The sequence below is a fragment of the Rattus rattus genome, chromosome 14 (assembly GCF_011064425.1).
Source record: "Rattus rattus isolate New Zealand chromosome 14, Rrattus_CSIRO_v1, whole genome shotgun sequence".
NCBI lineage: Eukaryota > Metazoa > Chordata > Mammalia > Rodentia > Muridae > Rattus > Rattus rattus.
The window spans coordinates 17,693,338-17,706,301 of record NC_046167.1 but is presented as its reverse complement, the minus strand read 5'-3'; the positions used below and the strand labels follow the sequence as shown (position 1 = coordinate 17,706,301).

Below are 12,964 nucleotides of genomic sequence, written 5' to 3'. Positions count from 1 at the left end.
TTGGGGGGGGGCTGTGCCAGCCCTGCAGGGAGCTCCAGCATTGCAACTGTCAAGGGTTCTCATCCATGCTGGGGTGGGGTTTCTGACCATGCAGCTGTATTGGAGTTACCCATGCTCCCAAGAGTGAGCCCAATGAATTCATTGGCTCATTACACGATACTTGGGTGGAATCGTTTCTTTAGTTTGAGGGTAGTGCTCTATCACTGTCTGTTCAGGTCTCCCCAGGAAAAGTCACATGGTGGTCACTCCTGCAAGGTTGGAGAGTTGATCAGCTGAGAAAGACATAGATGGTGGACCGGCAGGTGAAGAAGGTATGCTTGCCCAGAGCACGGGGTGATGTGCTTTTCATTTGACCCATGCTGCAAGGAACCTGGGGGTTTTTTGAAAAGCGAATGAGCGAGGCTCTTCGCTGAGAGACAGCAGCAGGTTGGAGCAGATGGACAGACGTCTCTGTAGGCCACTGGATGCCTGAGGTGGAACACTTCTGAGTGGCAGTTAGTGGTCAGCCTGGGACTTGGGGAAGCTGGCCAAGGATAAAGCTAATGTCTGGAGGAGGGAACACTGAGAGAATCTCAGAGAAATGCACTGTGACCTTTGATAAAACCACAGCTGAAGCTGACCCACATGGACCCTGTCAAGCTCCTATACCCAGCAACTTCACACTCACTGGAGTGAACCCAGGCTTGGCTGAACGTTGGCCCCCAGAGATCATGGCCTGTTCTGAATTAATCTTGGAATTCCCTACCAATGGCCCTCCATCTAATCAGACAGAACTATACATGCTGTCGAACTCTGGATCATAAATTACACACAAGTTTAGACCCTCTCAGGTTTTCAAAACACCTGAGGACCTGAAACAACCCCCCAAAGAACCACATACAAGCTCTCTGCCCTCACAGGAAGCTGGGTGTCGCTGACCTGAGCCATTTTCTGTTACATTACACTTTGCGTAACAGCACTGGGACTGAGTTTTAGTCTCAGAACAAATTTTTAGATCAAGAAACAGTATAGTTGATAGAACCTGTTTAAATTTGATTTTTTTCCCCTTTAAGGTGTAAACCCAAAACTATGGCAATTTATGAAACATCCTTCAGCTAGAAACTGTTTGTCCTCTCCCTCTCCCTCCCCCTTTCCCTCCCCTCTCCCTCCCTTCCCCCCCCCCCATTCCTTCCCTCCCCCTCCTTTCTGTCTCTCTGTGTGTGTCTCTGTGTGTGTCTCTGTGTGTCTGTCTGTCTGTCTCTCTCTCTCTCTCTGTCTCTGTCTCTCTCTCTCTCTCTCTATTATTTGGGGGTGAGGAGGGTATCATACAGATCAGGATGGCTTTGAACTTCTCATTCTCCTGCTTCTGCTCCCCAAATGCTAGGATTACAGACATGTACACGTATGCCCAGTTCATCTGATTGTCTCTTGAGTAAGGACAAATATTGACACCCCACCAACGGAGACCTTTCAGTAATTGCAGAGGTGGGCACCAGTTATCAGGAGAGCAGAGAAAGCATTAAATGTATCAGAGAACATGATTCCAGGACAGAGCTGGGAGAGGAAAGGGGCTGAAAACATCGCATTGCAATTACGCTTCACAATATTGGACACTGTGAGTGATTTTAAACAGCTAAAAATAAACTCTCAGAAGAAAGGGACTGGAGGTCTTGCTTCCACTCTGTGTTGTGACTTCAGCTAAATCATTCCATGGCTCTGTGTCTTTGTTTCCTTGGTAACCAAGAACTTCTTGCTCCTTGACTCACTCAGCCAGGGGAGGGGGGCGTTCAAATGGGATTATACACGATGTAATAAAGTTCTTCATAAGGTTATAACTTTATCATAAAACTATGGGGTCTTCTAATGGCTCACTGGTCCCTGCAAATCTCAGGCCTAACACTAGCAAACTCTCTCTCTCTCTCTCTCTCTCTCTCTCTCTCTCTCTCTCTCTCTCTCTCTCTGACATCACGGTTTAATTTAAGTATTATCATTTTGTCTGGGAGAGTGTGGGGCAGGCACAGAGCCTACTCCATCCACACCTCACTAAGTAGTGAGCGAGTGTCTGGGGTTTTCATTTTACAGCTGTGTTCTGTAAAAGGCAAATTGTTTATCAATTGTTTTGCTTGAAGATCATTGGTTTGTGCTTAAGAGAAAATAGGGGGAATTCGTAAGGGCAGGGACCTTTGTCTATTCAAACACTTTTTTCTGTGGGTAGCGCCTAGATCGCAGATATTCCCAGCACATGCACATTTTGAATTGAATCTGTAGGAGCTGAATTATTTTTTTCCTTTTTCTTTTTTCTTTTTTTTTTCCGGAGCTGGGGACCGAACCCAGGGCCTTGCGTTTTGCTAGGCAAGCGCTCTGCCACTGAGCTAAATCCCCAACCCCAGGAGCTGAATTCTTATGCTCCCAAACCGTAGCCTGTGTTACTATCAGAAAGTGTGGCTTGAATTGCTAAGCCAATATTAGGCAATGTCGTCATCTGCATGGAGTTTGGAGAGGAAGAGAGTGAATTGCAATTGCCTGTCTAGAACAGGACTAATCTCGCTCCTTGGGCTCATCCTTTCTGTGTAACCAAAGGCCAGGAGCCGGAGAGAGAGGATGGTTGTGGAGACGCATGTCTTACCTGCAAGGTTCTCCTGGTGCACGGACTGTGTTGATTTCTGCCTGTCCGTGGTCTGTTGCTCTTTCTGTTCTTCAGGTTGAGGTGTAACTTGCTCTCTTGAGTTGTCATGGGCTAGAGCACATGGGAGAAACAAGGCAAGATAAGTTCCCAAACGCTCAGAATAGAAAAGGCGATCTACGCAGTCATTCACCCTGGGACATCTCTCTGGTGCCCGGGGATTGTCTGTCTATGCAGTCATTCACCCTGGGACCTCTCTCTGGTGCCTGGGCATTGTCTGTGTTGAGTGTGCAAAGATAAACAAATGAGACCTCCCTCACGTAGGGCACCTGGGACCTTGCTATCAGACAGGCACGAGAATGGTAAGCGAGTGAGCTCAAACCCCAGGGATCTCAGAACTGAGAGTGGCAAGAGTGGAGCCATCCCCTGCCTGCCTCTTCCTGCTCTGGAATACGTAACCGTGACACTCCACTGCGGGCCGTGGGTCACACGGCATAAACACCTGCAGTTCTCCTTGCTAATGAGCTTTCTAGGCATCCCTGAGCCATGAGCCAATGAACTTCCTTCTGGGTATCCCTTCCGCAAAAGGAAGAAGCCCCACTAGCTCACCCTGAATAAAGTATATGAAGTCACATCTACCATCAAAGAAACCAGTTTGAACAAGCAAGGATCATCTCCCTGGACTTAAAGAGCAGCACCGAAATCTCCCGAAAAAAGGCCTCTCTTCCAGCCCCTCCTTACTCTTGACACTGAAACAAACCGGGTTCTTCCTGTCTTGGGCTCTGCCTTCCCCTCCCTGCCTGGCCCGTTCCTAACTCACAGCGGTTCAGCAATTCACCTGTGGCGCCCAGGTATACACAGGAGGCTGGGAAACAGCATTCACCCCAAACTCCAGCCATTTCCCCTTCCGGGAAAACACGGACTGTGGACCCCCATTCTGCCTCTCCTTCTGCCTCCCCTGAGCAGCATGTCAGCTCTGCCCAGGCACCCCAGCCGGGCAGGGCCCAGCAGGGCAGCTTGGATGGGGCCAGCACACTTAGCTTAGCATTAACCTCTCCATACTCATACGCATATTGGCGTTGGGCACACCATAATCCTAAAAGAAATGCAAGATTCTTCTGGAAAATCCTATGTACATGTGGATCAAACTCAAGTGGCTTTGTTCCTTGTCACCAAGGCTGCCAGTGTCACATACGGCAGGCGGGAGTAATCTATCTCCACAACGTTTATTTAACTCCCTCACCCCCTTTAATGGTTCAAAGCAATTCCAGTCAGAGAAATGAGCTCTTAAGGCAATGGTCAGAAAACTCCTGCACCTGTGAAGAGCTGGCAGAGCGGTGACAGGTGAGTACCTCGGTGAGGGGACAACAGATAGTCAGCTTTGTAATAAAGGGAGATGTTGGGGAAACGAGTAAACCAGGCACTTCAACAGAGCAGTCATCTTCAAACTCTGCCCTCCAGCCATGGTTGGCTCACTCCGTCTTCGTGGTTAAAAAATAAAGGTGACTGGAACAACAGATCAGTAATGGGACCCACCTAGGTGTCTAACAACGGAGGAATGATTAAAGCAAATGTGGGATATAAGGATTTTTTTCTTTAATATTTGTACACACACACACACACACACACACACACACACACACACACACACGAGTCACGATCCCACTATTTGATCCTGATTGGCCTGGAGCTCACTCTATAAACCAGGCTGGCTTCAAACTCACAGACATCCACCTGCCTCTGGCTGCTGAGTGCTGGGTTTTAAAACCCGTGGTCACTACCCTCAGCTCAGCTAGGATGAGATTTTTTTTTCAGCCATAAAGAAGAAAATGAATGCACCTAAAGGTAACAATATTAAGCAAATTAAGTCAGCTGCAGAAAGAGAAATATGTTTTCTTCCATGTGTAGCTCCTAGACTTTCTATAGGTAACTAAAAGTAAGTGTATCTATATGACCTGAAAGTACAAGGAAACTGTCTAAGGAATCCAAAAGTTAGTAATGGAGGGGAGCAGGAATAGAGGAGAGAGCAGGGGTTTATTCAGTGGAGCAGAATATGCTCATTCTACAGTGTATGAAAATATTCTTTTTATATTTTTGTTGTGAGCCTAGCCTTAATAATTATACAGCCAAATCTCTCCAGCCCATGAAATATTCTATGAAAAACTATGCACATCCCAGAATTAGAAGAAATATATACAATGAAATAACAAATGAAAAATATGTATATGCATAGCTCAGGCTTAGTCAAGAACTTAGCAAGCCTAAGTTCCTAGACCAAGTAGACTTCATCAAATAACGTTAGACGAGTGGATATTACAGAAGCCTTTAAAATCTGTTATTCATAGAGTCGTCCACCATTTTTTGGGAGCTGGAGTCTGTCCCCTCTTATCCCCAGTTCCTTTCCCATCCAGGTTACCGAGGGGACACTCACAGTTGCTTGTGCACTGACAGTTGTTGCTCCAGGAGTTTCCTAGACAAGCCATATAGACCAGCTCATTCAATCTCCGGAAACCTCGCTTGCATTCACAGTTTAGGATGGTGCCGTTCTTGTAGGAGAGGGCTTTGAACGTGGCATTGGGGACCTCCGGGGGGTCAGACAGACACAGCTCTGCAAAGGCCAGAAGAACGTTGGTGAGACATGAGTTTGATTGTGCAGTAGCTCACACATTCTTTTTTCTTCCTATTTACAGGATTGGTACGCACTCCACCTCCTCGGAGGCCCACCCTGCAGTTCCTGTCCTGGCTGGGTTTTAGGTCAACCGGATACAAGATAGTCATTTGAGACAAGGAAACCCCAAGTGAGAAAATCTTAAAGCAGCCAGAGGAAACAGTTACACACACTAGCAGGGAAAGTGTTGGATGGCAACTGACTTCACCACAGAAACAAAGGGACCCAGAAAACACTGGAACAGAGCCAGCCTCCAAACAGACACACAGACAGGCTGTCAGGTCAATCCTGATTAGACATGAATCCCTTCAAAAATGATGGTGGGGTTAGCACATTTTCAAGTAAAAAGGAAGTTTACAAAAATCCCACCAGCACACTTATATTGCATATTAAAAGTGAGAATAAAGCTAAGGACAAAATGTCAAGCCTCAGGGAAATTATATTAGTCAGAAGTAGCAATCTACTGGGAACAATGCGGGTATGAGTAAACTTATATTCATGAGAAAATCCCAGTTTTTTTTCCTTCAAAGAATTTCCAAAATAAAACAATTACATGGTGTGGTAAGTCTTTTGTTTATTTTAATTTAATTGTGCGTGTTGGGGGAGGGGGTGAGCACATGTGTGCAGTTCTCCTAGAGACCAGAAGAGGGCGTCAGATCTCCAGAGACAGAGGTGATTGTGAGCTGCACAGGGTGCCTGGAACTAAAGTCAGATCTTCGGGAAGAGCAGAATGCATTTCTTAACCACTGAGCCATCTTGCTAGTCCCTACAGGACAGATCTTAACACCTATGTACATGTCAAACATGTGACAACTTTGGCAAGAAAGTTGAGAGGTTGATGAGCCTTTAGCTTTTTAAATCCTTCTAGCATGTCTGAAATGGTACAGTGCTAACTAAATAGAACATAGGAAATTAAGAATGTTAGTAAATATTACAGAGAAGGCATTTAATAATGAGATAGTACAGGAATAAAAATGTAACAGAATAAATTAAACAGAACATTCCAATATGTATTAAATATGTATCTGGTTAAACCAAAATGGAGAAGCACAAAGATAGAAGAATACAAATGGGGCATCTAGAAAAAAGCAAGAAGGCAGATGTCAAGGTCAAACTGTTACCAGTGATTACATTAAACATAAACGAACAAATTTTTCTAACACAGAAGCTTCCAGACTACAACAAACAGCAGGGTTCAACTGAGTGCTGTCTAAGTGAAGAAAATGCTTAAATATGAAAACCAAAATAAATTGAGTGAAAGTACAGAAAAAGGATACACGGAGATAAGCACAGGAAAGCTGATATAGTTATGTAACCATCAGAAAGTAGTTTCGTGGGAAGGGGCATTTTACACAGCTAAAATGCTGCTTTCCATGAAAGTACCAAGAATTCCACATAATGGCGTATGTAAGTAAGTCAGTGGGACCGTCTCAAATTTGTCATATGTTTTTACTAAGTTAATTAAATGATACAAAGTTAATTGCATTTACACATCAGAATCCTAAACTACTCAAGAAAAAATTCAGCCACACCTACAAGAAGACTGGACTTGAAAATGGCAAAAGAATTTCTGCTGAGAAAAATTTTTTAAGAGAAGTAAATATAGAAACATAGAATATTTATACATTAGAGGATTGGGTCTTAAAAAGACATGTCGGTTTACCTTCAATTCATCAGTTCGATGTACATTTTAGTAAAATTGGAAAGTTGTTTTCAAACGTCCTTGGAAGTGTCTAAGATTGTAAAATAAAGTCTATGCTCAGAGACTCGTAACATCTGTCACCAACAGCATTAATAAAGCTAGTCATGGAGACAGCAAGCAACTGGGACAAAAACATGTACAGCAACGGAACATGAGTCCTAGAAGCTCATGAACACTTAATTAGCCGCCCTGCCACCAATTTGCCAAAGCAGTTCCACGAAAAGAGGAAATCATTCTCAACAAATACTCTTGAGTCGTGTGGATAAGTGTGTAAAGTGAAAAGAGTTTCCTTCCATGGATAGAACTTATTTTTTCTTCCATATTAAGAATATATATACATATATACACACATACACATACACACACACACACACACACCGCATGCAACCATAGGATTAAAACTGTAACGCTTCTAAAAGGAAATAAAGGCTGACAGTTTCAGAAGCTGTGCATAGGTAAAGGATTTCTTAGGACCCAACATGCACTGAATATAAAAGAAAAACAGGGCTGGAAGATGGCTCAGTGCTGCCTTTCGCAGAAGACCTATGTTTTGTTCCCAGCCACCTGAACAGCAGCTCACAAACGCCTGTAACCCCAGCTTCAGAAGGTCTGACCCCTTCCACCCCCTCCTCCAGATTAAAATTATTATGAAGAAAAAACCCACAAAAGCATCAGCTAATCCGAAGACCATAAGAGGCTATGACAAACTGGGAGAAAACCACTTATTATGTATAGATGACAATATTTCTTCCTGGAATACGTAAAGACCTCCACAGCAGCACCAAAAGGCAAATGACTCCACAGATGAACAAACACTTGAGTAGTCATGTTTCCACAGAAAACATGATTATCAAAAACACACAACTGAAGTGGCGCTCACCAAGCCACTAAGAAAATACCGGGGGTGGAGAGAGAACTTGGCCGGTTAATATACTTGACACCCAAACCTGACGGCCTGGGTCCAATCAGCAGAACCCATAGAGGAAGGAGAAAACCCACTCCTGAAAGTTGTTTCCTGACCTCCACACATGTTGTGTGCTTATGCACTTCATACACACACACACACACACACACACACACACACACACACACACAATAAATAACTTAAAAAAAAATAGAACACAAATTGAAAACCACCATGAATATTGCCCATTAGGATGGGCAAAATGAAAAACAAAAACCAAGGTGTAGGATGGTGTCATTATGCAAGTGAAGGTAGGTACATGCTAGAACAAGGCCTGTCATTGGATGAGAAGGAAGGATGGGCAGGAGGAAAGTTTTAGAGAGGGAGGAGGAGGAGAGAGAGAGAGAGAGAGAGAGAGAGAGAGAGAGAGAGAGAGAGAAAGGGAGAGAGGGAGAGAGGTGGAGGGGAGAGGGAGAGGGAGAGGGAGAGGGAGAGGGAGAGGGAGAGGAGAGGGAGAGGGAGAGGGAAGAGGGAGAGGGAGGGAGAGGGAAAACATAGAGAAATTAGACCAGTGGTTTCTTGTGGTAGGCAGGATCAACCGGAAGGAGACAGTAAAAAGAGCTCAGTGTTATTCAAATGCTTGCCCACACAGTTGCCAAAACTCACCAAGTGGCTTCAGAGTCATACGGCTTCCCTATAAACAGTCTGTCTTACATACCGCACACATAATACTTAGTAAACTAAAACAAAGCCTGCGTGTTGGGGTCTGGAGAGATGGCTCAGCTGTTGTTCTTAATCATGCCCCACCATCACAAGGACCAGTTTTTGGATCCCAGCACCTACGCAGCAGGCAGGATGCTCCTGCAAATGCCCGTAATGCTAGCCCCGAGCGGCAGGCAGACAGGAAGACAGCTTGGACATGCTAGCTTCCAGACTAGCTGAGAAACTATGAGCCTCGGGTTCAGGGAGAGACTCTGCCTCAAAGGAATAGGCAGAGACTGGCAAGCGGGAGTACCGAAATGTATTGTGGACTTTAATAACACTCAGGCATGTGCTCTTATACACACACGTGTGCGTACACTCACACAGGCACAGATACACACACGTTAAGTAAGCTAACATAGTAAATAAAGCCTTTTAAGAATAATTTCTCTATAGCTAATTTCACCTCGACAAAATCAATTAATTTAGCAATCCTTGAGTAACTACACATCATTGCGAGTCGTCAAGGATTCGTCTAAATCATATTTGGACTCTGGTTCCAAACCACACGCCAAGAAATCTTCCAAGTGCGTAACTTTGAAAAGGTTCCGATAAGTTATCTTTGGCATAACTTTGCACCCCTAGGCATTCTCCAGTGTGTGGTGGCGTTTTTCTGGGAATGGAAATTTCCACAGTCATCAGACACTAGTCCAGTGTCCAAGGAGGTCATGTGGGGACATGGATGTCCAAGGAGGTCATGTGGGGACATAGAGATAGTGGTAGAACTTTGTACTCACGTAGATGTTCCATTTCTAAAAGACCCTTTCTCCGAATTGCTTATAATTTTCTCCTCCTGAAAGGCCTTGCCAAATGTGTCCTAAAATTTATTCAAAGACTCTGATGCAGAAGAGCCCGTGGGAAATGCAGCCCTGGAGACGTTTTCTTTTTAATCCCTTAAGAAAAAATCTGGGTTATTCTTATCTCTTCTCACTCTGTTGTCATAAAAGAAACATCATCACAACAGCCAAAAATGAATAAAAAATAATTTTTTACAAGAGAGGTCACAAAGGAGAATTTCATGTACACAACTCAAAAAAGGAACCCTAATTTATTGTCCAAAATAACACCAGGGGGCGGGTGTCTTCGCTCTCTACTTTTATCTCCTGAACACCACAAAATCATTTTTCCCAAATTCACCTCCCAGGCCTTTTCTGCCTTAATTCTTGGGATACAGGACTCCCAGGAGAGTCCTATCTTAGACTCTGAGGTATATATGTGGTTTTGCCTTTCATGTAGGCACAGGGTCAAAGAAGCAGCCAGCAGTTGTTAACCAACCCAATACAAGGGTTCGGATCAGAGATCTACACTGGGGAAGTTATGCCAAACTCTTCCAGGGTTGAACATGTTGCCCATCTTATGTCAGATTCACCACGAGGGGTAGTCCCATTCTCGCCAAATCTCTTCCCCCGTCACTCTCCCTGAAATAAGACCATAATGCAGTGATTATCTGGGGATCTAGTGTCTCCGGGAATTTCCTGAACAAATGGAATACAAGACGTTCTAGGAACGTTTGACTCCTTCAGCTAATACTCTATAAAGTACACATGTGATCGTGTCGATCATAAAGCCTCCTCCCTGCGGACGGCAGCACAGAACAGGTAGAGAGAGAATGGCGTTTGCCGTGGTTGTGGTTTGAATGGGGAAAGTCGGTCCTTAGGCGGCTATGCTTGAACACTTAGTCCCCAGCAGGTGGCGCTGTTTGAGACGATTGCGGAACTTTTAGGGGTAGCGCCTTGCTGTGGAATGAGGTCATTTGTGCTTTTCTCACCAAGCCCCTCTGCTCCCAGGAAGAGACACCTACATATAGTAACCAGATCACGGAGCACAGACTTGGCTCGGTCCTTCTTACCCTAACTGCCACCCTCTTTGCGTGGTTTTATGGCCTCGCCTCCACTCCTCAAACAGAAAAGCGTCCCCTTTGTTTTTTAGCAGATTTTTTTTTTTTTTAGAAAGAGAATAAAACTAGAAATAATTGCGCCTTGACATACTTCTGAGTCCCTTGAATTAAGCGACAATACGGACAGTTGGAGCGGACTCGGAAGACAAAAGATAAAAGTGGTTCTTTTATCAGTCAGACAGCACCCCTAATGGAGGACCACAAGAGAGCTCACAGTGGTGAACATTCAAACCACCTGAAGAAACAGCCACACAGGGGTAGCTAAGCTGTAGGGACTGAGCACTACTCTTGCCCTCCAGAGCACACTGAGCAGAGCCTTGGCACTTTGGAGTGTGCCTTCAAGGTGGTTTGTATTTTGACTCCGGAGGAAAGGTGGGCGAGTGGGAAACACTGTGGGCTGGGAGACAGTAGCATTATTTATCTATGATGTCAAGGTTGAGAACTTATTGGACCCCTGTTCCCAAGGTAAATGACACGAGAGGTACAGAAAAGCAGAGGGGCTCCCAAAGAGAAAGTGAACAGAGTTTGAGATAGGATTCGTTGCTACATGGGAGATTCAAGGAAACATTGTTTTGTCTGTAGTGCAGCCAGCACTGAGAAAGCCTTCTCCTTGGTGCCTCTCGCTTTTCCATCTACGGGGAGTGAGGACTGAGATTAGAAATCTCACCAAGCATGGTTTCTGCTGGACAGGCATTGACTGAGCTTTGTAGTCGACTCACAAATGTATCAAGAGTGTGAGTCACCTGATGAACAATCTGGCTTTGCCTGAAACATCCCCTTCGGCATCAAATCCGATAAGAAAGCCAATGTCACAGATTTCTCCAGCCCAAATCAATGGTTGGCTTTAACAGTCGGTGTTTTATGGGTGAAAGCTAAGCCACAGAACACGGTGGATATCATTTAACATGATCAAATGCTCAGCGTGGGAGACTCATAAGGAAGAAACTGTCCTTTCTGTGCCCTGTCTGTGAATGGTGGCAAACCCTAAGGGAAGACCTGAGTTCTCCAGGTTCAGAGATCCTCCTTCTGTGTCAGAGAGATGTAACCTCCAGGAGACGGGATGCCCTTCCCCCTTTCTGGCAGCCATGATTTGCAGGGAGATGTCTCATCCGTCTAAGCTATCTGGGTACCAGGTGATGTTTATTGATGTTGTGGTTCAGTTTAGATCATTATCTATGAAGTCAGCACACCCAGCCCCCCCCCACTTGGGTTTTTTTTTTTAAATATGTAATAACAGATCTAATTTCCGAGCTCCGCTTCGTGTATATTACCTCAGTACTCTGTGCAGCCACACAAGGGAGACAGTCTCACCCGGCTCACACAGCTGGAGACGGAGGTCCCAGGAGCTCAGGCTACCCAAGCCACACTCTCATGGTGGTGGGAACTGAAAGCCAGGAGTCTAATGGCTGCCTTTATGTTTATCCTTAAAAAAATTTTTCCCTTTTACCTCAGGAAATTGCTTCAAATAAGAAAACTCATGTGTGTTAGGAGAGATGTTACAAAAAGGGTGAGGACAATGTGAATCTCCAATGGCCTTGAAACAAAAAGTTAGAAAGAAACACACACAAACCACCCCGCTTCCCCTTCTGATCTGCTTCTCTTAGTGACTGTTACCATCCGAGCCAATTCCCATATATTCCTGATCTTCACGTCAGCTCAGCTCTCAAGAGCCACAACACTCTGACTCCCTCTCCATTGACTTTCAAGAGTCTCATATAACCCAGCAACTGCCCACCTCTGTGGCAACAGCACTACCATTTCCCTCTGTACCACCTCTCTCTACCCTTCCAATGGCATCCCTAATACCATGGAAACAAAGAACTAACCTGAAGGGAAGCCCAACTTTGTGATTTACCGCGGATACAAGCCCTCTCTTTCCTCTCTTTCACCTAACATATGCTAAGTTCTTGGCAAGGAAGGTTGACTTCATTCTCAGTTTATTTTAAGCATCCAGGTGTCAATCAAATAGCAGGTGGCAGCTTCCTTGAACTGTCAATCAGCAATATGATGAAAACAGCATCCCAAATGCCCTAATCGCCTTTCTCCCCATGGACTTGTCCTTCTGGGGTTTTTATATTGGTGCCTATTGGGAAGAATCCTGGTCCCTGCCTCAAAGCCAGCTTTGAGGTTACCTTCAACTGGATCCCATTCAGCTCGAACAAACAAGCTATCCTAGCAACTGTGAAACACAGTATACTATCTTCTTCTTTATTGTAACAGAATACTCAACAGAAGCAACCAAAGGAAGGAAGGCTTTATCTCGCTCAGTGACTGCAGTTCATCATGGCAGGAGGGCTCAGCAGCTTCCTGAGCTAGAAAGCTGACCATGTTACATCCACAATCAGGAAGCAGAGAGTGAGGAATGCTAGTGACCAGCTAGCTTTCTCCTCTTAAGGAGGACCAGGACTACGGCCACTGGAAATGACACC

The 12,964-nt window shown here is 45.0% G+C and overlaps 1 protein-coding gene across 1 annotated transcript in view; it reads right to left on the bottom strand.

Moving 5' to 3' along the window:
• The window catches only part of Il2ra (interleukin 2 receptor subunit alpha), a 43,482-nt gene that overhangs the window by 10,374 nt on the left and 20,144 nt on the right, over positions 1-12,964 (bottom strand). Inside the window, exons 2-3 of the mRNA XM_032884646.1 lie at positions 5,034-5,210; positions 2,606-2,716 (exon numbers count right to left, since the gene is read on the bottom strand). Coding sequence (XP_032740537.1) covers positions 2,606-2,716; positions 5,034-5,210 — 288 coding nt within the window. The remainder of the gene's footprint in view (positions 1-2,605; positions 2,717-5,033; positions 5,211-12,964) is intronic.